At 36.6% G+C, this 27,463-nt stretch overlaps 1 protein-coding gene and 1 long non-coding RNA gene across 11 annotated transcripts in view; one reads left to right on the plus strand and one right to left on the minus strand.

Annotated features, from left to right (window-relative positions):
* The window catches only part of RIC8B (RIC8 guanine nucleotide exchange factor B), a 140,802-nt gene that overhangs the window by 40,965 nt on the left and 72,374 nt on the right, over nt 1-27,463 (plus strand). For all 10 annotated transcript variants that reach the window (XR_014233210.1, XR_014233211.1, XR_014233212.1 and 7 more), the window contains exons 3-4: nt 560-1,168; nt 10,850-10,944. Coding sequence is in view for 3 of the 10 variants with exons in the window: in XM_082349912.1 (XP_082206038.1) it covers nt 560-1,168; nt 10,850-10,944 (704 nt within the window). In the remaining 7 variants the exon portion in view is untranslated. The remainder of the gene's footprint in view (nt 1-559; nt 1,169-10,849; nt 10,945-27,463) is intronic.
* On the minus strand, nt 11,205-27,458 carry LOC309609055. The gene is made up of 3 exons (XR_014233233.1): nt 26,870-27,458; nt 16,713-26,834; nt 11,205-16,405 (listed from the first exon to the last, which is right to left on the minus strand). It is a non-coding gene; the product is annotated as an uncharacterized lncRNA (long non-coding RNA).

Below are 27,463 nucleotides of genomic sequence, written 5' to 3' on the forward strand. Positions count from 1 at the left end.
CTCAGAAGAAATAGCACAGCTAAAACTGGGCAGAAATGCAGACTTCTTTAAGTCTTTTTATGGGAGCCTATACTTGTGGCCAATTGTGAACCAATTCTCAAGGCATTAATCTTTATTTCCAGGAAGGAAACAGCTATGATTCAGATGATTACCTTCTATCCTGATAGTATGTGTAGTCTGATGTTAAAAATTCATTGAGAACAAAGCCATATAAGACATTTGAAACTAGTCAGTTAAAAAGAGAATAAGTGATTTTATAGAAAGAATATTGGGTTGGAAATTAGGAAACCTATACTCTATCTGTTGCTACCCCACTAATTCACCCTGGCCCCATACAAGTAACTTAACCTTTCTGGCCCTCAATTTCCATATCTGTAAAGTGAAAGAAGTACACCAAATATAAGGTCTCTTTCAGTTCTAACATTCTGTGACTTTAAAAAAGTAAAAACCTTTTCTAGCCAGATTTTGAACTGCAATTAAATACATTGATAGAGAAACATTCTGTTTTAAATCACTTAAGCCAAATAATGATTTTTTCATACTCATTCTTGTTTTTCAGAAACTCTGTGAAGGCATATTTAAAGTCCTTTTAAAGGACATCCCAACAACATGTCAAGTGTCCTGCCTGGAAGTTCTCCGCATTCTCTCCAGAGACAAAAAGGTTTTAGTTCCTGTAACAACTAAGGAAAATATGCAGATACTGCTGCGACTAGCCAAGCTAAATGAGTCGGATGATTCTTTGGAGAAGGTGTCAGAGTTCCCAGTTATTGTGGAGTCATTAAAATGTCTTTGTAACATAGTGTTCAACAGTCAGATGGCACAGCAGCTCAGCCTGGAACTTAACCTTGCTGCAAAGCTCTGTAACCTCCTGAGAAAGTGCAAGGACCGAAAGTTTATCAATGACATTAAGTGCTTTGACTTGCGCTTGCTCTTCGTCCTGTCACTTTTGCACACCGACATCAGGTCACAATTGCGTTATGAGCTCCAAGGACTACCGCTGCTAACCCAGATCTTGGAAAGTGCCTTTAGCATCAAGTGGACCGATGAATATGAATCGGCCATAGACCGTAATGGACCTCCTCTCTCACCTCAGGAGACAGACTGTGCCATTGAGGCCCTCAAAGCTCTCTTCAATGTGACGGTAGACAGTTGGAAGGTGCATAAAGAGGTAAGGTTGAGAAGAATATTCTTATCTACTTGGAATTTCATTGGTTTAGGGTGTCCTTAGAGCTGCCTGCCAGAGAGGAATGCTAAGTAGGGAAATGGTGGAAAAAGTTTCCAATTCCCTCATTAATCATTTAAATGACTCAAGATACATTTCTTAACCATTATAACTCTTATTCTTCCCATTTGTGTAACACTTACCAGAAGAATAGGGTGAAGATTGACTACTGTTTTGTTAGATGCCAAATATAGTTCCTTTTCTGATTTGTACTATCATGTCTTTTTTTTTTAAGTGCCTCTTTCAGGAACAAGGTTTAAATGATGGATTTAAAGGGAAACAAAACAATGTGATTCATAAAGGTATAGGCATTTTCATTGCCTGCAGTCTTAAAGAAACAAAGATATTCAGGCAAGTTGAAATTGATCAATCAGAATTGATGTCTGCTCAGTAGAGTAAAAGACACTGTGTTTATCACCTATCATCCTAGTCTCCTAACGTGTTACTCTGTAGTGTTAGATAACTATCAGAAGTGTAGGACAACTAGATAGCCATGCTTATATACAGTCCTAGAAAACAAGTATAATTATACCAGAATATGGGAAAGTTTATTTTAAACCACTTGACTTATTGCTAGACTAAGATCCTTTTCTGTGGCTTGGACCTTCTAGCAACCCAAAGTGAGGCAGATTTGATAGTTTAAATTTGAGTACCCACAAGAACAATATGCTAAATAAGAAGCTTAGTTTAAGGAAGTCAACAATTTTAAGTAAACTGGACATAAACTTTTTCCCTTGCTTCTAGAATCTTAACATTTCACATTTACCCTCTCTCTTTAACCTTAAATAACTCATAAAATTTAGTCTCTGCCTTAAAAAGAAAAGAAAAGAAAAGAAAGAAAAGTATTTTGGTGGCAGAGCAAATTATCTTTTCTGACAATTGACTTTAGGACTTAGGCTAACATTTTGCTGTGTCCATTTGAAGCAGTTCTCACCATGAATAAAGATCTGTTTTTGCCAGCAGCCTACTTTGAAAGGATTATCTCAGTGCAGTGCTATAGTAGGAGTATGCAGGCATCTGAGTTTTAAAGTGCAAATAGGTCTATATTTTGAAACCAAATATTTGAAGATCAGTCCTAACAGCTGTTTTAGATGACTGTAGTATGGTCAGTTTTTCCTGGGACTTGGCAGAAAAAGATGTGGAAAGCCCACATGCTCCATTTATGCTTTGAAACCAAATATTTGGAAGTATTTAAAATGTTATGTCTCTATGCTTATTTGGTACCTTCTATGGTTATTTTTCTTACACTGTTTGTTTTGGTGTTTTTAAGTTCTCCATTTAGTTGCAAGAGCTCTTCTGAGACTGTTGGTTTGCCATTGTTGGAGCCCCTGTTATTTAAATTGTGCCCCAAATAGTAGCCTACGCTCTTCAGATTCCTGACAGAAAGGGTTTATAGTTCAGTGGCTACACATCAGCATATATATGGAATGATATGTAATAAATATCAGTATATTGAGATTAGCCCTAATTAGTGTGCTTCAATTATAATTAATAGCAGGGCTGGAAGAAGCTTCAGAAAATGTTGAAGTGGCAAATACTTATTCTGTATTATAGAATGTTTATTTTCCAAAAGATACATGATAGAGGATCAGTAGTCGTGAAGCAGGCATCTCAACAGACCTCTTGTGAGTCACGGATCACTTTATACAAGCATTGTAAAATGTGCCTAGTTAATATGACTCTGGGCTATTATTGAAGTTATCAGAAATTGTAAACAGTATTGAAAACAGGACCTTGCCAACCCACTTAGGCAAGAGTGTGGGAAAGGTTATTTTAAACCACTTGAGTCTCCATAAGTCTCTAAATTCAAATTTTAGCAAGCATTTAGTAAATCAGTCAGTCAACAAATATTTATGAACAATTGCCAGATATTATGCTAGGCGTTGTGTAATATATTGGCAAATAATACACATAGTCTCTGCAGACTTCAGTTTTATTGGTGATATAGGTAATAAGTAAACAAATATATAATTTAAATTATGTTAAGTACTAGGAGAGAAACAGTACAATGATGGAGAATACTTGATAGAGAAGACCTCTAAAAGTCTCTCCTGAGATCTGAAGACTGAGAATGATTTGGCCATTTGAATGGGGGGATGAAACATTTCTCAGAAATTGAACAACGTGTGGAAAGACACAGAAATAAGAACATAGAGTACTTTTTATTGAGGTATACATAACTTAGCATAAAGAAAATCTGTAGTAAGGATGTAGAGAAACTTGCCATTAAGGGTCCATTTACCTGAATTTTAATATCTCCTTGACTGTCAGATTAAAGACATCTTTCTCTAGTTGAGCAAGCATCTAAAGAATTGTTAATACCTTAAAATACCAGCTGAAATAAAGGGATATGGAAAGCATACTGTACAGAAGAATCCAACTTTAAAATATAGATTTAAAAATAATATTTTCCTTATTATGAAAATAATACATGCTAAATAATACTGCAGATCCAAGGGAAAAAAGCATACGAGCAATAAGAAAATACAAATTACCTATAAACCTACCATTCAAAGATAAACCCTGTTTGCATTTTGATTTATATCTTTCTAACCATTATTCATTGTGTAATATATAAACGTGTGTATATATATATATAGATATATATATTTTTTTTTTTACAAAAATGCAGTCATTTTATCATCTTGCTTTTTTTTTCACAATAAATGTTCTTGAAGAGTAGTGGATTACACAGTGTGTTCCTTGAAGCCATAATGTTCCTAGGAGTAACCTCTGGGGATGAGTGGACAATGTTTCAAGTTCCCCACCCTTTCTTTAAAAAGAGCGCCTTTGGGGACTTCCCTGGCTGTCCAGTGGTTAAGACTCTGTGCTCCCACTCCAGGGGGGTAGGGGTTCGATCACTGGTAGGAGAACTAAGATGGCACATGCCCCACAAGCTGCACAGCGTGGCCAAAAAAACCCAGCACCTTTGATTGTTGCTGTTGCTATTGTTTTTCTTTAAATTTAGGTTGTAACTAGATTTCATTTGGGGTATAAAAAGAGTTCTGCAACCAAAAAAAATTTTTAACAACCACTCTCTTCTCGTATTTGTTAAAGATAATAAATCTTTATGAAAGAATACTCATAAGTATATGTATAAAAATACTTAAGAGTATTCCTTCATAAGGATCTATCAACCTTTAACAAATGCCCTATGTGTAAAGATTTGGATTGTTTGCAATTGTTTGCTGTTTTACATAGTAATACACGGTGAATTTTCTTGTTGTAAAACCTTTGCAGATAAATTCCTGAAATTCATGGGCCAAAGGGTTTTTCAAAACTTTAGGGTTTTTTGTGTATATCATATGTATTTAAATTTGTATGTACTACCAAACTGACCTTCAGAAGAATAGTGCTAGTTTACAGCTCTCAAACCCCCGGCATTTCACTTTTTAAAATCTTTACCTACTTTACAACTCAGTTGTCACAGAAAATGCAGATGTTTGGTTTTGGTTGTAACTGTTTCAGTAGGTATTTTTATGACTGTTCATTTACAATTCACAAAAAAACAGAAAATTAGGTTTTTTTTGAGGTTTAGTAAATTAGTGTGATTTGTTCATTTTAGGTTCATGCCTCAATGTTAAATTCCTGCCTGGAAGCCAATGCCATCAAGCAGATTAATTCAGAGATTCCTTTCCATTCATTAGGAAATGTAGTTGGCCTTATTTCCACATGTGGTGTCAGTCTGTCTCCCTGCCTTCCTCCCTCTTTCTCTCCCTTTCCTGAAGGTAGTATGTTTAAAAAAGTCAAATTATTCCTTTTATAGGACCCAAAATCAATTCTAGAAAAGTTAATGGGAATGGTCTTGTCTTCTTCCTGCTTCAACACTTTGCTAAATCTCTCTGTTCATGGAGGAAGGCATGTTATTCTAGAGATCCCTTACTTAGCACACATTCCCTTCTGCAGTGCTTCCTAGGTATCAATGCAATGTAATGAGAAAATACAAGGACCAACACACATGTTAGAGCCAGACAACCAAGTGCAAACAGAGAAGTAGTACAAGTATCTGAGTAGTCAAAGGATGCTATCTGAGTGAGATAAGACAGTGAGTATCTATAGGAGTTAATTGGGAATGTCACATTGTAACAGAAGAGATTAGCCCCATAATGATTTTAGAGACTTTGAAGGAAGTGTGAAAAAAGGACTTGACATTATTTAATTAAAAATAAAGCTTCACGCTGTACCATGTTTTTTAACTGAATCATTTTTCAACAAACATTTATTATTGAGTGCCCAATATGTGCAAAGTTCTGTATTAGGCACACAAGATGCAATATAAAGCATTTCTGCCCTCAGAGAACTAACAGTCTTATAGGAAAATCAGACATGTAAACAGATGGATATATAACTGTTTGTCACATTATATACTGTTCTTCTGTATATTTTCTATATGTTTGAAAATAAAAAAGAATCAACTCAGAAATGCACAGACGCTACAAATGCCATATATTCTAGATCTTTGGGGGTATGTCTGACCTCACTGGCATAGTCTTTCTGCTAAGCAACATACCTAGCACAGAGTAGGTGTTCAATGAATATTTGTTTTATGAGAAATTAAATGTGATACAGTTTGCTATCTGTATAGTAGAAGTATATAAGAGAAATAGCCAAAGTGACAGGGAGGAGGGAAAGTTTATGATACCTTTTAAATTTTCAAAACTATTAATTTTTCTAGAAACCTAAAACATTTAATAATGTTGTTTAGAGAGCAGATTCTAGCCTTTTTGGAGATACAGCACACTATTTTATAACATTTATATTTCCTTTTGTAAGTTAATTCAAAAAAGCATTTATTAGTTTATGCCTGGCACCATGTTAAATGTAAAAGATGTGGAGGTGGAATACTTAATCTTTGCCTGTAAGGAACATACGCAATTTAGTAGGACAAATAACTGCAAAATGGCTAGGGTAAGACAGGGTGAAATACTACCTGATGTATAGCTGTATTTCCAAATAAGAGTGTGTGTGTACATTTGTGTGTGAGTGTGTATTTGTGTTTCACTTTGTGTAGAATTGAAATTGAATTTTCATAGGACAAGTTTCCTAAACCTTCTTGAAGTAATGAGAACTACCCTGGGATAACAAAACCAGTTTAGGACTCATTGGTGTGAAGTATTCTCCTTTCAGACTTTTTTCTCAGGCATTGATTAGATCGGTTGAAGCGTTGAATGAAAAGGTATGAGGATATTGATACCTTTACCAAACAAAAGTGAAAATCTTCCACAGGTTGCACAGGAGAAGAAAGCAATAGTACAGTAGTGGAATCTATAAATAAGAAGCAAAGCCTGTATAAAAAGATTCCCCGCCCCCACAAAGATCCCAAAGAGTTTCATGAGTTTTTACCTCTCCTTTAGTGTTATCTCACTTTGATTTCTACTGTCACAAGCCTGCTTGCTTTCTCTTTCTTCCTCCTCTCTTTGTCTTAGGAATTTTTTTCCTTCTCAACCTTTGGAGATAGTAGGATTACAGAGGAGAGACTGTTGATGCCCTAAAGATATCAAAACTAAGCTCATGAAGAAGTAAATGACAGTTGTATAAACTGTGTATATTGTTTTAAAAAGAGCAATTATATTTACTCTTTCAAGCATCTGTATAAGATAGGAGGAGCATTAATCTCATTTGACAAATGAGGACACTAAACATCAAAGAGTTTAAATTGTTTATGTAAAGTCACCCAGCAGAACAACCAATAGTAGGAAATACTGTACACTCTGACCTTTGTTAAGTAAGACATTTTAAGTGATAGCTCTCATTCAACAAATATTTATTGAGACAGACTAATAGAATAAAGAATCTAGAAATAAACCTACACATATACAGTCAACTGACTTATGATACAGGTAACACTGAATTGCAGTGGGGAAAAGGTGGGCTTTTTAATCAATTAAAAATGAATTTAAATCCCTACCTTATACCATACAGAAAAATTAATTTGAGATGGATAAGAGACTTAAATGTAAAAGGTAAAATAACAAAGCTTTTGGAAAGAAACAGAAGATTATCTTCATGACTTTATTTTAAACAAGTCAAACATTTCTTAAATAGGCAAAGATTTTTAAAACAGGACAAAATGAAGATGAAACCATAAAGGAAAAATTGACAAATTGGTCTTCATTAAAATTAGTTCATCAAGAGAAGAAAGTAAAAAACAGGCCACCAAATGGGAGATGATATTTTCAACACATATATGCGATAAAGGACTCTACCTAGAATATATTCAAGTCCTACAAATAATGTCAATCAACCCTATAGAAAAATATGCAAAAGGCTTGAACAGGCACTTCATAAAAGAGCTATCCAAATGACCAGTAGACATAAGAAAATGTGTTCAACTTTATCAGTCATCAGGAAAATGCATAATAAAATCTCTGCACATCCACGAGAATGACAGATTTAAAAGGCTGACAATACCAAGTGTTGGCACAGCTGTAGAGCAACTGGTGGGAGTGTAAGGTGGTATAAACACTTTGAAACACTGTTTGGCAGTACCTTCTAAAGTCTGTCATATGTATATGCCCTATGACCCAGCATACCAAATGACATATAAGAAAGTATGTTCATAGCAGCACTCTTCAGTGTAGTCCAAGTGTCCATCAAGAGTAGAATGGATAAGTGAATTGTAATATACTCACTGTATTCAGCAGTGCTTTCTTTTTTTTTTAACATCTTTATTGGAGTATAATTGCTTTACAATGGTGTGTTAGTTTCTGCTTTATAACAAAGTGAATCAGCTATACATATACATATATCCCCATATCTCCTCCCTCTTGCGTCTCCCTCCCACCCTCCCTATCCCACCCCTCCAGGTGGACACAAAGCACTGAGCTGATCTCCCTGTGCTATGTGGCCAGCAGTGCTTTCTTAACCTAACTGTGAGGGACCACATTTCTTTCCTTAGCTGTCAGAATGGAACTCTTGTATAATACAATATTACACACAATGTCAGACTGCTTGAAAAGTTTCTAAATGTTCAGGTGTACCTTCTGTACTCATGGCTTTGCAGATCAGTGGCAAACAGGGTGTGGACCAGTAGTGGTCCACAAACTGCACTTTGAATAGCACCACTCTCAAGCAATGAAAATGAACAAACTGCAACTGTACACAACAACATGGATGAATCTCACAAACAGATACAGAAGGGTCTATATTTTATGATTCCATTCATATAAAATTTGTGACAACAAAAATCACTAACCCATGATGTTAAATGTTAGAATTACAATTGAAGAGCAGATCTGTCATTTGAAGGGGTCATGAGGGCAGTTCTGGGGTTCTCAATCTTGGCGTTGCTTTGTTTTCATGCTGGTTGTATGGACGTACTCATTTTGTGAAAATTTATCTAGCTGTACACTTAAGATTTGATCACTTTTTTGTTTTACTTTTCATTTACATTAAAAATTATTGAACACTTGTTAAACACATGCCCTCTAAAACTTGTGAAGGTACTAGATGAATGGAGAAAACAATGCATATGTAAGTATGTAAAGAAATGTGGAATTACAGATTATGATTTCCTGAAAGAAATCATAACAAGATACAATGATAGAGATAATGAAAGAAGGAATCTACCTAAATAAGGTGGTCAAAGAAGGGGCTTCTCTGAGACCTGAAGGATGAAAAGGAGTCAGTGATACTAAAAGTAGAGGCACACAATCCCGGGACTTCAGTAGTTGTTTTGAGTAAAGAAATAGAATTTAGTGGGTTTACAGTAAAAGAGGACATGCAGACACAGGGTACAGCTGGGGAATTGGTGTCATGAAAATTGGGACAGGAGGAAAGGGGATGGAAAGAAGTAGGATTTTCACTTACAGTTGCAAATAGTGGAAGGACCAAAATGGAGTTTTGCAAGAGGCTTGTCAACATCAGCATGAGAAGAGAATGATTGTGATAATTAAAATAAAGGAAAATCTAGTTTAAAAGGAAGTGCATTCCTAGTTAATTATCAAAACCAAGGAAAATATGATCTTTTTAAGAGTTAAGTAATGGATGAGTTTCACATGCATTTCAGTGTGCTTCATGTAACGTGGGGTATGTAAAAGTATATTTGCATATTAGAGAATTTTGATTCAGGCATTTGAAGATGGATGGCAAGTGGAACAGTGTTCATTCTAAAACCTTAGTGTCTCTAGCATTCCACTGGTCCCCCTCCCCAACATGCAATAATTTCGTTATCACTCATTTCAGCTCTATCAGTCTTACCTTTTGTTTCCTTCCTGCCTCATCCTTCCCCTCACCCTCAAATATTTCACTGAAAGTAGTAAGCATTTTCATGTGTATCATCTGCTTTAATTTAATCCTTTTACAACCCTAACAATCTCATGTTTGTGGAGATGCATATGGGGAAACTTTGGCTTAGAGAAGCTATATGACTTGCCTAAGGTCACAACTTAGACTCTTGACTCTAAGTAAAGTGCTTTTTCTGTTATGCCACTGAGACCTTCATCTCTTCCAAATCTACACATGATGGTGTTATTTTAAAACATTGCTATACACATTATGAGTAATGAAACTGTGCTATTGTTTGTTAGATTTTATAAAAGACATCTTCCTAGAAGGGCTGAGTTATATATATGAATATAGGCCATATATGTATAATATGTGAATATATTTCACTTTACACAGACTTGAAATCAATTATATATATACACAGAGCTTTAAAAATTTTAATAGCTTTTGAAGTAATTGGAACCTTCCTGAGATATAACATATCCAGGATCTGATTATAATAGATAATTATCACTAATTTCATATGTCTTCTTAATTACTAAAAATCTGGAAGAAGAAAGGTACAACCTTGATTCAGATGATTAAAAAATTTGTAGTGGCCCAAGATCTCACGATAAATGAGGCGGTAAACCAAGTGATTATTCAGAGCTTAGCTTATTTCCTATTATTTGCCTTCCCTCTGACTCTATGTGTGTCTAATACCACTACCAATGAGTAAACATTGGGAAAATAGGAGATTAAACTCAGAGTGCTTATTTTTCATCACTTGCTGGTCGCTTTGGAGAAACTAGGAACAAGATTTGGAGGAACTAGGAGATTAAGAAGATTCATTAAAATGAAGTTGATAATTATAGATTTTAATCCATTGTTTTTGAAAGTTAAGAGATAAGACATTTTTATTAAGGATGTACAACCCGCTTCTAAAATATCTGATAGTATTATATCTGTTTGAATTTTTATAATGACTCGTAAACTGGAACAGTATACTATCCAACAAAAGAATCTAGACTTTCTGGAAATGGAAAAGATCCCTAGTTGAATTGAATCTTATGGACAGGTAAAACAGAGTAGGTAATATATGGATGCTGATCATACTTCTCTTTGCCTGACATGTCATAAGGGGGAGGATAGATCAACAACTTAATGGTTTCAGCCATTTCTGGCAGTGGCTGTAGCTGTTCATATGAGATGATGACAATTCACTTAGTTAATACTTTGTTAATACTTGGGAGTTCTTCCTAGAATATCCTGACTTCTATTATGTATTGCATAAGAATAACTGTTTTGGGGGTTAGATGGGCCATAGGATGACTCCCAGGGTTGTAGTAACGTACCAAACTCCTTCATTAAGGCATTCATTCAATCCCCAATTTTTCCTCACCTCTCTTTTATTTGCCATAGGGTGATTCTCATCAGTTCCGTGTCATGGCAGCTGTTCTTCGCCATTGTTTACTAATCGTAGGTCCAACTGAAGACAAAACAGAAGAGCTACACAGGTAGGTAACCTCTACTGATATTTCAGTGAAAGACATAATAAGTTCTTATTGTTTTTATGCATCTGATTTTAATTGTTATAAACACAAGAAAGTGAAAATATTACAGTAAACTGGGTAGCTGGTAGGTCGGAAATCATTACTATGCCCTGATGAGAAATTTTCATTCTGTCTCCTTTGACTTTGTTATATTAAGCCCCAACAAGAGAAGAGAATTTGGCATTTGTTGCATTCAACAAAAAAACCCAGAACAACGATAATAATAGCGCACAGTTATTGAGTACTGTGTGTGGCATTATGCTAAGTGCTTTATAAAGATTAACTTTTTTAATCATCACACCAACCTTATGAGGTAGGTACTATTTTTCCCTTTCAATACATGATGAAACTGAGTCATAGAAAAATCAAGCAGTTTCTCCAAGATTGTTCAGCCCTAATAAGTGAAAGAGCTTGGGGTTGAACCCTGATTTTAATTACTACTCTTAAACTAATACTCTCACTATTTTCATTTTAAGAGTATTTACCAAAAAGTATATCTTAAGCAACATTAATTAAATTTTTAAAACTTATTATAAAAATTGGGCCACAGTCTCAAGTATTAATATATAAAAAATAGTTCAATTTTTGTGACTTGCCTATTAGAGCTATTATGGACTGCTGTTAAAAGTTATCATTCTCGGGGGTTCCCTGGTGGCACAGTGGTTAAGAATCCACCTGCCAATGCAGGGCACATGGGTTTGAGCCCTGGTCCGGGAAGATCCCACATACCACAGAGCAACTAAGCCCATGCGCCACAACTACTGAGCCTGCGCTCTAGAGCCCACGAGCCACAACTACTGAGCCTGTGCTCTAGAGCCCACATGTCACAACTACTGGGCCCATGCTTTAGAGCCCGAGAGCCACAACTACTGAAGCCCCCACACCTAGAGCCCGTGCTCCGCAACAAGAGAAGCCACCGCAACGAGAAGACTGTGCACAGCAACGAAGAGTAGCACCTGCTTGCCGCAACTAGAGAAAGCCCACGCACAGCAATGAAGACCCAATGCAGCCAAAAATAAACAAATAAATAAATTAATTTTTAAAAAAAAGTTATCATTCTCTGAGAACAGCTGAAGAAGTATTAATGCATCTTTCTAGTTCTCTTACTATTTTGTATCAGATTTCTAGTAACAAGACCTCTGATTTTAACATGAGATTGCTCATGATGCTTTATTCTATAAGAACACAAATGGCATTTTAAACAATTCAAATAAATTTCAAATCTGCAAACAAATAACTTTGGCATTAAGTCTGCTTTACAAATAACTTAAAACTGAGTTCTTCTAATAGTAGAAATTACCTTTTGAGCATTTATAGTATTCTGTTTTCCAAAATATGGCTTAAATAAAACTATAGAAATACAACCAGAGTGTAAAATGAAACATACCCTTGTTCTTTTTCAGTCATACCCATATTATTTTAGTTATGATTGGCAGTTTATTATTTGATATTGTACTGAGTTTGTTGGTGGGTTATCTTTATGTACTCTGCCCTGCAAGCCTTCAAAAGATTGTTTTCTTCAAAATTAAAAAGTATACTACTTTCTGCAGCTACAGATGAAAATTTCCTTTAATTTTCTTGAAGCTGTGTCTTTAAAAATAATCAGATTAACTGCAGTAAATCATATCCTCTAAAAAGATTTTATTAAGCATTTTTGTCTGACTAATTTTTCATAATCAAGAGACACTAGAAATCTAGCTTTTAAAACTTAAAACTACAAGAAAATGGGTTTATAAGCCCAGGTATAAATGTATGTATGTATGTATGTATGTATGTATTTATTTATTTAGGGAATTACATATCACAAGTTAAATGGCATTCATACAAGGATGTGAGAAGAAAGTGTTTTGATGGGAATTGTTACAGTAGTCACAAAAACATTGCTAAGGCTTTCTCTGAAGAGTGAATTTAATATTTTAAAACAGTACCCAGTATTCGTCAAAAGAGAGCAAAACTGTATAGAGGTTTTAACACTCAGATTTTTTTAAAGTACAGATTTCTTTATTTTACTTTCTGATGATATTTGCTTTAAATATTTATTTTTCTTAAATAAATTTAAAAGATATTTTTCTTTAAATTTACTTCTTTAAGTTTCTCTGATAAAATATCTGTTAGCTGCACTGTAAAAAGAAGGAATACCCCTAGAGCCATAGACAAGATTTATATGTATTGCTAAAAGGCTTTCCTGGGAGATTGAGGTTGCTGCTGACCTGACAGTTTATCTGGACTGGCCCTGCATGTCCCTTTAATCCGAATTAAAGTGATTAGTATCATTTGAGCAGTAATGACTCTAAGCTAATCCATTTAAATGCAGAAAAAAAACTATACCAACCTCAAAGGGCTGTTTTAAGAACCTTACTAGAATTGTAATGTGTACTAAATTCTGCCCATTTGTAGTGACCCTGCAAAGAGTGTGTGTGTGTGTGTGTGTGTGTGTGTGTGTGTGTGTGTGTGTTTAAGGCATCATTTAAAAAACAATCAGAATGTTTCAAGGTAACATCTCATTCCATTTTTTAAAGTTAATTTCTAAGTTTGTTTTTTGCTTTTTTTTTTTTAAGGAAAAATGTAATGAAAGAGGTAAACCTAGATAGTGTGCTGTGTGGTTATGCATTGTCATCAAACTCAAAGGGTTGTAATAATGACTAAATGAGACATTAGTAAAGCCATCCGTCCCTGGCACTGAGTAAGCTCTCAGAAAATGGGGGAGGAGCTGCTACTGCCACTGCCACAACACTGCAGCCACTGCTATTTGTGTTACTATTATTATAATGAGCATATTAGCTTTTAGATCCAATGTTTAGTTCTAAAGCTCTTTTTTAAAGTTTATTGAATTTTTTTAACATCTATATTAGAGTATAGTTGCTTTACAATGGTATGTTAGTTTCTGCTTTATAACAAAGTGAATCAGCTATATATATACATATATCCCCATATCTCCTCCCTCTTGCGTCTCCCTCCCACCCTCCCTATCCCACCCCTCTAGGTGGTCACAAAGCACTGAGCTGATCTCCCTGTGCTATGCACCTGCTTCCCACTTGCTATCTATTACATTTGGTAGTATATATAAGTCCATGCCACTCTCTCACTTCGTCCCAGCTTACCCTTCCCCCTCCCTATGTCCTCAAGTCTATTCTCTACGTCTGCGTCTTTATTCCTGTCCTGACCCTGGGTTCTTCAGAACCATTTTTTTATGTTGTTTTAGATTCCATATATATGTGTTAGCATACAGTATTTATTTTTCTCTTTCTGACTTACTTCACTCTGTATGACAGACTCTAGGTTCCATCCACCTCACTACAAATAACTCAATTTCATTTCTTTTTATGGCTGAGTAATATTCCATTGTATATGTGTGCCACATCTTCTTTATCCATTCATCTGTTGATGGACACTTAGGTTGCTTCCATGTCCTGGCTACTGTAAATAGAGCTGCAGTGAACATTGTGGAAGTTTATTGAATTTTGATGTTTTGTTTAGAAAGCTATTTCTTTGTATATATTGCGATTGTGTAGTGAAATCTATTTTCTGTTTCTCTAAGATTTTCTCAAGCCAGATGCTTGGTAAGCATGTCAGGAGCCTGTTAAGGTGCTCTAGGAGATGAGTGAATCAAAAAATGGCTTAGCAGCAGTTTTTCTGATATGTTGTCTGTGTAAGACAGTGCCTTTTTTTTTTTCCCTAGAGAAATCAGGAGGACATGGACCTAGAGATAAAATGAGTTAGTTCACAAAGATAGCTGACCTTGATGTTGACTTCCTTTCCACTAATCAGCATCTTATATAGTTTCTAAAATCTATTTGTTCTATTTCATTTCCTTTTGTCTATACTTATGGTAATAAGTAAATTGTTGGTATGATCCAACTTTTTGGCTCCATTAAAGGACATCCTAATTCTGTCCAACTCTAATATCTGCCTGAGAGTATTTTGAGCCCTCTTGTCCATAATCAGTAAGCTTATGCATAAACACTTAGCCAAAAAAAAGTTGCATGTGGATGTGGTTGTGATTTTGTTTTATTTGGAGAGAAGGGGAAAGATGGGGATGGCCTATACACTAGAGAAGAAAGGAGAGGGGAGGACCAGATCTGATTTAATTTCTTTCAGCTTTTCAGCCTAATTTCTTTCACTCAACACATTGGCATCTACAAAGCTTTTTTTTTTTTTTTTTTTACCCAAAAGAACCAGTGTGTATTTAAAAAGTACTTACCTCCCTGGAGATTGGTTCAAGATGGCGAAGTAGAAGGACGTGCGCTCACTCCCTCTTGTGAGAGCATGGGAATCACAAGTAAATGCTGAACAGTCATCGACAGGAAGACACTGGAACTCACCAAAAAAGATACCCCACATCCAAAGACAAAGGAGAAGCCACAGTGAGACGGTAGGAGTGGCACATTCACAATAAAATCAAATCCCATAACTGCTGGGTGGGTGACTCACAAACTGGAGAACACTTATACCACAGAAGTCCACCCACTGGAGTGAAGGTTCTGAGCCCCACGTCAGGCTTCCCAGCCTGGGGGTCCGGCAACAGGAGGAGGAATCCCTAGAGAATCAGATTTTGAAGGCTAGCAGGATTTGATTGCAGGACTTCAACAGGACGGGGGAAACAGAGACTCCACTCCTGGAGGGCACACACAAAGTAGTGTGCGCATTGGGACCCAGGAGAAGGAGCAGTGACCCCATAGGAGACTGAACCAGACCTACCTGCTAGTGTTGGAGGGTCTCCTGCAGAGGCGGGGGGTAGCTGTGGCTCACCATGAGGACAAGGACACTGGCAGCAGAAGTTCTGGGAAGTACTCCTTGGTGTGAGCCCTCCCAGAGTCTGCCATTAGCCTCACCAATGAGCCGGGTAGGCTGCAGTGTTGGGTCGAATCAGGCCAAACAACCAACAGGGAGGGAACCCAGCCCCACCCATCAGCAGACAGATTAAAGTTTTACTGAGCTCTGCCCACCAGTGCAACACCCAGCTCTACCCACCACCAGTCCCTCCCATCAGGAAACCTGTGCAAGCCTCTTGGATAGCCTCATCCACCAGAGGGCAGAAGCAGGAAGAACTACAGTCCTACAGCCTGTGGAACAAAAACCACATTCACAAAAAGATAGACAAGATGAAAAGGCAGAGGGCTATGTACCAGATGAAGGAGCAAGATAAAACTCCAGGAAAACAACTAAATGAAGTGGAGATAGGAAACCTTCCAGAAAAAGAATTCAGAATAATGATAGTGAAGATGATCCAGGACCTTCGAAAAAGAATGGAGGCAAAGATTGAGAAGATGCAAGAAATGTCTAGCAAAGACCTAGAAGAATTAAAGAACAAACACCTGGAAGAATTAAAGAACAAACAGAGATGAACAATACAATAACTGAAATGAAAAATACACTAGAAGGAATCAATAGCAGAATAGCTGAGGCAGAAGAACAGATAAAAGACCTGGAAGGGCTTCCCTGGTGGCGCAGTGGTTGAGAATCTGCCTGCCAATGCAGGGGACACGGGTTCAAGCCCTGGTCTGGGAAGATCCCACATGCCGCGGAGCAACTAGGCCCGTGAGCCACAATTACTGAGCCTGCGCGTCTGGAACCTGTGCTCCGCAACAAGAGAGGCCGCGATAATGAGAGGCCCGCGCACCGCGATGAAGAGTGGCCCCCACTTGCCACAACTAGAGAAAGCCCTCACACAGAAATGAAGACCCAACACAGCCAAAAATAAATAAATAAAGATTAAAAAAAAAAAAAAAGACCTGGAAGACAGAACGGTGGAATTCACTGCTGTGGAACAGAATAAAGAAAAAAGAATGAAAAGAAATGAAGACAGCCTAAGGGACCTCTGGGACAACATTAAATGCACCAACATTCACATTAAAGGGGTCCCAGAAGGAGAAGAGAGAGAGAAAGGACCCGAGAAAATATTTGAAGAGGTTATAGTTGAAAACTTCCCTAACATGGGAAAGGAAATAGCCACCCAAGTCCAGGAAGCGCAGCAAGTCCCATACAGGATAAACCCAAGGAGAAACACACCAAGAAACACAGTAATCAAATTGACAAAAATTAAAGACAAAGAAAAATTATTGAAAGCAACAAGGGAAAAATGACAAATAACATACAAGGGAACTAACAGCTGATTTCTCAGCAGAAACTCTACAAGCCAGAAGGGAGTGGCATGACATATTTAAAGTGATGAAAGGGAAGAAATTACACCCAAGATTACTCTACCCAGCAAGGATCTCTATCAGATTTGATAGCAAAAGCTAAGAGAATTCAGTACCACCAAACCAGCTTTACAACAAATGCTAAAGAAACTTCTCTAGGCGGGAAACACAAGAGAAGAAAAAGACCCACAAAACAAACCCAGAACAATTAAGAAAATGGTAATAGGAACATACATATCGATAATTACCTTAAACGTGAATGGATTAAATGTTCCAACCAAAAGACACAAGCTTGCTGAATGGATACAAAAACAAGACCCATATATATGCTGTCTACAAGAGACCCACTTCAGACCTAGGGACACATACAGACTGAAAGTGAGGGGATGGAAAAAGATAGTCCATGCAAATGGAAATCAAGAAAGCTGGCGTAGCAATACTCATATCAGATAAAATAGACTTTAAAATAAAGAATGTTACAAGAGACAAGGAAGGACACTACATAATGATCAAGGGATCAATCCAAGAAGAAGATATAACAATTATAAGTATATATGCTCCCAATATAGGAGCACCTCAATACATAAGGCAACTGCTAACAGCTATAAAAGAGGAAATCGACAGTAACACAATAATAGTGGGGGACTTTAACACCTCACTTACACCAATGGACCGATCATCCAGACAGAAAATTAATAAGGAAACACAAGATTTAATTGACACAATAGACCAGATAGATTTAATTGATATTTATAGGACATTCCATCCCAAAACAGCAGATTACACTTTCTTCTCATGTGCGCATGGAACATTCTCCATGATAGATCACATCTTGGGTCACAAATCAAGCCTCAGTAAATTTAAGAAAATTGGAATCATATCAAGCATCTTTTCTGACCACAACACTATGAGATTAGAAATCAATTTCAGTGAAAAAGACGTAAAAAACACAAACACATGGAGGCTAAACAATGCGCTACTAAATAACCAAGAGATCACTGAAAAAATCAAAGAGGAAATCAAAAAATACCTAGAGACAAATGACAACGAAAACACGATGATCCAAAACCTATGGGATGCAGCAAAAGCAGTTCTAAGAGGGAAGTATATAGCAATACAAGCCTACCTCAAGAAACAAGAAAAATCTCCAGTAAACAATCTAACCTTACACGTAAAGGAACTAGAGGAAGAAGAACAAACAAAACCCAGAGTTAGTAGAAGGAAGGAAATCATAAAGATCAGAGCAGAAATAAATAGAAACAAAGAAAACAATAGCAAAGATCAATAGAAGTAAAAGCTGGTTCTTTGAGAAGATAAACAAAATTGATAAACCATTAGCCAGACTCATCAAGAAAAAGAGGGAGAGGACTCAAATCAATAAAATTAGAAATGAAAAAGGAGAAGTTACAACAGACACCACAGAAATACAGAGCATCCTAAGAGACTACTACAAGCAACTCTATGCCAGTAAAATGGACAACCTGGAAGGAATGGACAAATTCTTAGAAAGGTATAACCTTCCAAGACTGAACCAGAAAGAAATAGGAAATATGAACAGACCAATCACAAGTCATGAAATTGAAACTGGGATTAAAAATCTTCCAACAAACAAAAGTCCAGGACCTGATGGCTTCACAGGTGAATTCTATCAAACATTTAGAGAAGAGCTAACACCTATCCTTCTCAAACTCTTCCAAACAATTGCAGAGGAAGGAACACTCCCAAACTCATTCTGTGAGGCCACCATCACCCTGATACCAAAACCTGACAAAGATACTACAAAAAAAATAAAATTACAGACCAATATCACTGATGAATATAGATGCAAAAATCCTCAACAAAATACTAGCAAACAGAATCCAACAGCACATTAAAAGGATCATACACCATGGTCAAGTGGGATTTATCCCAGGGATGCAAGGATTCTTCAATATACGCAAATCAATCAATGTGATACACCATATTAACAAATTGAAGAATAAAACCGTATGACCATCTCAATAGATGCAGAAAAAGCTTTTGACAAAATGCAACACCCATTTATGATAAAAAGTCTCCTGAAAGTGGGCATAGAGGAAACCTACTTCAACATAATAAAGGCCATATATGACAAACCCACAGCAAACATCATTCTCAATGGTGAAAACCTGAAAGCATTTCCTCTAAGATCAGGAAAAAGACAAGGATGACCACTCTCACCACTGTTATTCAACATAGTTTTGGAAGTCCCAGCCATGGTAATCAGAGAAGAAAAAGAAATAAGAGGAATACGAATTGGAAAAGAAGAAGTAAAACTTTCACTGTTTGCAGATGACATGATACTATACATAGAGAATCCTAAAGATGCCACCAAAAAACTACTAGAGCTAATCAATGAATTTGGTAAAGTTTCAGGATACAATATTAATGCACAGAAATCTCTTGCATTCCTATACACTAATGGTGAAAAATCTGAAAGAGAAATTAAGGAAACAGTCCCATTTACCACTGCAACAAAAAGAATAAAATACCTAGGAATAAATCTACCTAAGAAGACAAAAGACCTGTATGCAGAAAACTATAAGATACTGATGAAAGAAAGCAAAGCTGATACAAACAGATGGAGAGATATACCATGTTCTTGGATTGGAAAAATCAATATTGTGAAAATGACTATACTACCCAAAGCAATCCACAGATTCAGTGCAATCCCTATCAAATTACCAATGGCATTTTTTACTAGGACTAGAAAAAAAATCCTAAAATTTGTATGGAGACACAAAAGACCCCGAATAGCCAAAGCAGTCTTGAGGGAGAAAAACGGAGCTGGAGGAATGAGACTCCCTGACTTCAGACTATACTACAAAGCTATAGTACTCAAGACAATATGGTACTGGCACAAAAACAGAAATATACATCAATGCAACAGGATAGAAAGCCCAGAGATAAACCCACACACCTGTAGTCAATCTATGACAAAGGAGGCAGGGATATACAATGGAGAAAACAGAGTCTCTTCAATAAGTAGTGCTGGGAAAACTGGAGCGCTACATGTAAAAGAATGAAATTAGAACACTCCCTAACACCATACACAAAAATAAACTCAAAATGGATTAGGGACCTAAATGTAAGACTGGACACTGTAAAACTCTTAGAGGAAAACATAGGAAGAATACTGTTTGACATAAATCACAGGAAGATCTTCTTTGATCCACCTCCTAGAGTAATGGAAATAAAACCAAAGTAAATAAATGGGACCTAATGAAACTTAAAAGCTTTTGCAAAGCAAAGGAAACCATAAACAAGATGAAAAGACAACCCTCAGAATGGGAGGAAATATTTGCAGACGAATCAATGGACAAAGGATTAATCTCCAAAATATATAAACAGCTCATGCAGCTCAATATCAAAAAAACAAACAACCCAATCCAAAAATGGGCAGAAGACCTAAACAGACATTCCTCCAAAGAAGACATACAGATGGCCAAGAAGCATATGAAAAGCTGATCAACATCACTAATTATTAGAGAAATGCAAATCAAAACTACAATGAGTTATCATCTCATACCGGTTAGAATGGGCATCATCATACAATCTACAAACAACAAATGCTGGAGAGGGTGTGGAGGAAAGGGAACCCTCTTGCACTGTTGGGGGGAATGTAAATTGATACAGCCACTATGGAGCACAGTATGGAGGTTTCTTAAAAAACTGAAAATAGAATTACCATATGACCCAGCAATCCCACTACTGGGCATATACCCTGAGAAAGCCATAATTCAAAAAGACACATGCACCCCAATGTTCTTTGCAGCGCTATTTACAATAGCCAGGTCATGGAAGCAACCTAAATGCCCATCGACAGACAAGTGGATAAAGAAGTTGTGGTACACATATACAATGGAATATTACTCAGCCATAAAAAGGAACGAAATTGGGTCATTTGTAGAGACGTGGATGGACCTAGAGACTGTCATGCAGAGTGAAGTAATTCAGAAAGAGAAAAACAAGTATCGTATATTAACGCATATATGTGGAACCTAGAAAAATGGTACAGATGAACTGGTTTGCAGGGCAGAAATAGAGACACAGACGTAGAGAACAAATGTATGGATACCAAGGGGGGAAAGTGGCGGGGGTGGGGGGGTGGTGGTGTGATGAATTGGGAGATTGGGATTAACATATATACACTAATAATGTATAAAATGGATAACTACTAAGAACCTACTGTATAAAAAAATAAATAAAATTTAAAAATTAAAAAAAAAAAGTACTTACCTCCCTGCTTTTTTTTGTTGTTCTTTGTTTAAACCAGTTCATTTTATCTCACGTATTTAAGGGGACAGTTTAGTACCTAATGACACCTCATTACAGTGCTAAGCATAATGTCTGTTTTTTCTAGCTTTATTGAGACATAATTGACATATAACATTGTATACATTTAAGGTGTACAGTGTGTTGATTTGATACACATATTGCAAAATGTAAAATGTAAAAAAAGTAAGCATGTCTTACACATGGCAGACTTCTAATAAATGTTTGAAAATTGGACCATTTCATTTTGGTTTATATTTATTAACTGAGCACTTACTATGTGTCAGGCACTACGTTGAGCTCTAGAGGCAACAAAGATGAATACAGTATAATCTTTTTTCTCCAGGGCTCTCCAACTAGGGGGTAAAAGAGGCTGCTAAGTGAATAAATGCACTTGTTTTGATGAGTGTTGTGTTAAACATAAACAAGCTTATATAGGTATACAGAAAAAGGAGAGTTTGGAGAGAATGGGGAGAGGGTTTTTTTCTTTTTTTTGTTATTAAAGCTCTTAGCTCTTTAACCTAATTCTCACTGTGAATAACAATTATCTAGGTGAACAGATATTATCTGAACTATAGCTGAGCACCATGCTAGGTTCTTGAAGGATTCCACACCATAGTGCATAGTCTGGAGGAACATAGAGTATAAATGGGGAAACAAGACATGAATATTCTGAAAAGTTAAATAACAATCAAGATAAAAATAGAAGAGATGTCACAAGATAGTTTTTGAGTAGTTTCCCAGTAAATTAATTATCCAAATAATAATTGCTAATAGAATTCAGATAACATGCTCACTATGGTCTAGCATGATGAGGGAAGTCTTCCTCACTCACACTCTACCTGTTCTCCATCCTCATCCAGACCTCTGATCCCCTGGTGATTCCTTTTTCTCCTACCTATAAGCCTCCTGAAGGTTTCCTTTCTTCCCTCTCTATTCTAAAGCATTGGTTCATCATTTGGTTCACCTCTCTCTACTCCCTAATTGTCCTGTCCTGCCAGTGTTCAAGCACCTAACCCCAGATCTGTCAGACCACCTTCTTTCTCCAGTTCTAAACTCAAGCTGCTCTGTCCTGTGGGAAAATTTTACCTAACCTGACAGATTGGTCCATCCTTTCCACTGCATGCAGAGTGGTTTTTCAAAAAGTAACTCTGCTTAGAATCCTCTTGTGCCTCCCCTCTGTCTTTATGATTAAGAGCAAAGTTCTTTTGTCACTATGCATTTATTAATGATCTGCAAAGGCATCTGGGAAATTTGTTTTTCTGGCTTCTGCACCTACTCCTTTGCCAGCACAACTCTGGTTTAAGGTCATCAGTAACCCATTTGGCCGTAACATGTATCTCATCATGGCAATCCCCTTTATAATCCCCCTTCCCCACTCTACTCACACATACACTTTTTTTGTCTTAATGCCTACTAAGGCCCTGTCCTTTAGAGGCCTTGTCCTTTGCTTTAGACTTAGGAACCTGTTTTCATTTCCCCACAGATACCATATTCTCTCATTCTTCCAGATATTTGCTGTTCCCTCCTATAGTATAGTATGTCTCCTGTTCAAAAGCTCCTTAATAGCTGCCATTTACTATGTACCAGGCAGAGTGCTTTGCATGCCTTTTTTCATTTAATCCTCACATCAACCTGATGGGATAAATTTATTTCCCTTTACTTTAGAATTAAGGACACCAAGGCCTAGAATAGGTCATGTAATTTGCCCAACGCACACTTTTCTAGGAGGCAACTTAGAATTCAACCCATTGCTCTACAAATTATGTTATGCTGTCTTCTCTTAGGAAAAGGAGCATATTTTATTTATTTTTGTATACTTAGCATCTAGTACAAGGCATAGTAAATATTTGTTGAGAATAAAGTGAGACTTGAGCTAATCTTAAAGAATGAGACCATTCTAAACAGGAGAAAACATGGACAAATACAGAAATGAGACTATGTCTACAGCACACTTAGAGAACAATGACCAGGTCCCTGTGGGTTAACACTTTGCCACCTGGATTTGCTGCTCCAGTCTTCTCTTGCGCTTTGCAATAAACCTCCTCTAGGATCTATCTGATTCTTCTACTATTCTCTCTTGAATCTAGTCTACTCAGGTTTTAGTCCCACTACTCCACCAGAATGGCTATTATTAAGGTCACTTCTGTGTTGCTAAATCCAGTGGACATTTCTCAGTTGTCATCTTACTTGATCTGTCCACATCATTTGACCACAGGTGATCACTCCATTCTTACTGATATACTTTCTTCCAGGATACCATCCTATCTTGGTTTCCCTCCTACCTCACTAGTTGTAATTTCTTCCTCTCCCACTCAGCCTCTGGGTGGTAGAGTGCCCCAGGCCTATCTCTCATAGTCTCTCAATCCACACTCACTCGTTTACTGATCTAATCCAGTCTTGGTCTTTAAATACCATCTACATGCTAATGACTCCTCCCGTTATATCTCTAGTCCAGATCTCCCTCCCTGATCTCCCGACTCTTACAGTTAACTTCCTGTTAACATCTCCATTTGGAAGTATAACAGACATTCCAAACTTAACATATCCAAGATTAAACTCTTACTCTTCCCCTAAAATGTTGCTTCTCCTGCAGTGTTTCCCATTTCAATTTATGGCAACTCTCGCTTTCCACTTGCTAAGGCTAGAACCTTGTATTCTCACACCCCACAACTAGCCTATCAGGAAATCTTCAAAATGTATCCAGATCTGACCACTGCACTGTTACCACCATGTTCATTCACCTGAGTTATTATAATAACACCCTAACTGGTTGGTCTTCCTCACCTTTGACGTCCTACTAGTTGTTCTCAACACAGTAGCCAGAGTGATCCTTTTAACATAAGGATAGAGTATATTACTATGCCAAACCCTGTAGTGGTTCCCCATTGCATTCAGGATAAAAACTAAAGTAATAATAGCCTGTAAAACCAATCTGGCCCCCCTGTTACCCAGCTGAGCTCCTGTCCCACTCCTCTCCCTGTGTGTGGTGCTTCAGCCACACCAACTTCATTGCAGTTCTTCATACATGCCACTGCTCCTGCCCTGGGACCTTTGCTCCTGCCCTTCCTCCTGGAATGCCCTTTCCGCATGTAGTCACAGGGCTCACTCCCTAACTTCCTTTAAGTCTTTGCTTAAATGACACCATCTCAGTGAGGTCTGTTCAGACTACCCTATTCAAAATTAAAACTCTCATGTCCTGTTTTACCCTCCTGAATTTTACCCTCAGACCATTTATCACCTTCTATTCAATTAACTTTTTTTGTTTGCTTACATTTAATTGACTGTCTCTACATGCTAGAAAATAAGCTCCAGAAGGGCAGGGATTTATTTCTGCTTTCTTCGTAATACCTGCCTAAAAAATGCCTGGCATAAGTAATTAATAAATAATTACTGAACTGAGTTAGACTAAAGTAAACTTAGGTATTTACATGTGAAAATCTTTTGGAGATCTTGAGGTTCATTTAAGTAGATTTTCCAGCCATGAAAAACGATATGTGAGCCCCAAATGTAAAGAAGATACATTTGACCAGGAAAGTTTGCCAACAGCTGTAGGTCTGCTTGTACTGTTATCATGCTCCTTAGTGTCATCTGGTATTAAATTATGTTTAGCCCCTCAGCTGATACAGGCCTGGATTTTAGGTTGCCTTCCTTCTCCCACAACTATCAAGGCTTTAATCAGAGCATTAAGGAGCTCTAAATAGGCCCTGCTTTTGAATCTGCATATCAGGAGGGGGCTGGGAGTATAAGTGGGAGGATGTCATGTCCCAGTGATTAATGATCTCTAGGAAGCTGAAAAGGGGAGAGTAATATACACAGTATTTCTACCCCCTGGAGTAGGAATGCAAACACCATTGTGCGGATCTGTGCATAGTCACTGACTTCCTGGTAGCTGGAGAATTTCATACACTCTTCTACCACAAATAAAACTGTCAGAGAAGTGACAGCTCAAAAAGCTGGCTTTCCTTACTTAAAAAGAATAGCTCAAACACAGTGAGCCAGAAAATTAATTTTGTAGTTGTTTGGGAACCCAGTTGTTTAATAAGAAACGAGAAAATGGGAACTTTTCTTGAAAAGCCTAAAACCTCCAAATATTTGTTGAATCAAACTCTACATTTGGTTTCTTAAATTTACGAAGTTCCTGGAAACTGCTTATTTTAAATGAATTTAAAGGGAAGCATTCCATTGTAATGAAATGCATTGCCTTAAACTTTTCAGTGTGGTCTCTATGGTAGATTCAGAGAATCATACTACTGGTGGACTCCAGCCTATTGCTCTATGTGTTGAAAAAAAACTAACATTTCAAAGTGGCTTTTACAGTTTTAGAAAGTAATTCTAACGTAGAGTTCTATTATTTTTTCTTTTAACCCCAGTGAATCTATGATATTTAATAACTGTTTCCAAATGCTTAAGTCAGAAGTGCAATATTTTTATCTATAGATAAGGAACTACAGATGTTTGCAAAACTTTTAAAAGGAAAGTTTGAGGGAAAAGCATCGTATTTCAGCCAATTGCGATTATTTACAAATAATCAAAATTAGAGACTTTGTTGAATAGTAGTAGTAGTAATAGCAGCAGCAGCAGCAGTAGATTCTTAGTGGGGACAACCAAATAACTTGTATTTTACCAGGAACCATTCACTTATAGGACTTGTTAAATTATTTTTGTTCTTGGTTCTGATTTTTTGGTGCCCTTTACATTACCAGTTATTGTTCTCCATTGTCTACTTTTTCAACTTTGAGTTCTTATGAATTTTTTTCCCGTAATATAAAAAGAAAGAAAAGAAATATTCATTCCTGGGGAAATGCAGCCACACTTCAGGGTAAAGGAGAGAAAATATTTTGTATTTTATTTCTGTTTTGCTGTTGTTTATTTTGTTTTATATTTGAAGGTGTCACTATAATCTAAATTAAAAGGAACTACTATGGGCTAAATTAAGACAGCATCAGTTAGATTAAGCCCTGAATTTGGTTTCCAAGTGGTTAGACTTTTAAATTGTATTTGCAAGAGTTTATTTTTAGTCAGGATGCAGTTATTTTTAGATCTGCTTCTCTGTCACTAGGAAATGTAATGCCTGTCTCTCCATTGTTGTTTATCAGGAAGTTCTGAGGCACAGCCTTTTAAGATCCAGTTAGCACAGAACACCACCTCTCCTTTTAAAAGAAAAAATATGAAATAATGCATGAAGGAAAATATATGAACTGAGAGCATGTCCAATTTTTAAATTGTTAGTGTCAATTAAACACTAACAATTTTAATTTTAATCTCTTATACACTGAGCAACGGAACAAGATTTTTAGGGAATACCAAAAAATACAAGGTTTGGGTTCCCCCTACTGGTGCGCATCCCAGGCTCGTTATTTTATTAATACATAGAAAGAAAGGCCGAGGGGAATAGAGATTCGAAGTAGCTATGTTGGCCTCTTTTTTTTTTTTTTTTTTTTTTTTTTTTTGGCCTCTTTTAAAGAAATCTGGGGACAAGAGAAGGAGAAAAACACCATTTACCATTTTCTGCAAATGTCTTATGAAATAAGGGATGATCTAAAAATTGTATTTCTATATCTAGAAAGTACAAAATTTAACCCTACAGTATTTGGTTTTTAATGTTGTTGCCTCTGTGATAAGCTGCTTATATACAGTGTTTCTCAAATGCTTTATGTTGTAATCTAAGGAATAATAAGACACCAGTGGATCCACAGAAGGATTTAAAATCCCAAGGAAAAACTGCAAAGCTAGTATTGTATCATAATAAAATTAAAGAGCTAGTGTTAAAGCTCACTAATTCCTATTTTAGCATTTCAGAAAGTGACATGACATCATATGATTGTGTGTATCCATTTAACATCTGTTCTTTCTAATTTGTCATGTGTGTATTTGAAACAGTTCTCTTTATTTTCTGTTACTCAGTAAATGCCAAATAATATTAAAGGCTCATTTTGAAAAAGAAGAATTTTAATTGACTCCTAAAAGTCACTTCTGAACTTATTATGTTTGTGTTTTAAAGGACTAGTCAGTCAAGTTAAAATATTGTCTTTTTAAATTGCTTTTCA

Source organism: Balaenoptera borealis (assembly GCF_965194805.1).
Source record: "Balaenoptera borealis genome assembly, chromosome: 13".
NCBI classification, from domain to species: Eukaryota; Metazoa; Chordata; class Mammalia; order Artiodactyla; family Balaenopteridae; genus Balaenoptera; species Balaenoptera borealis.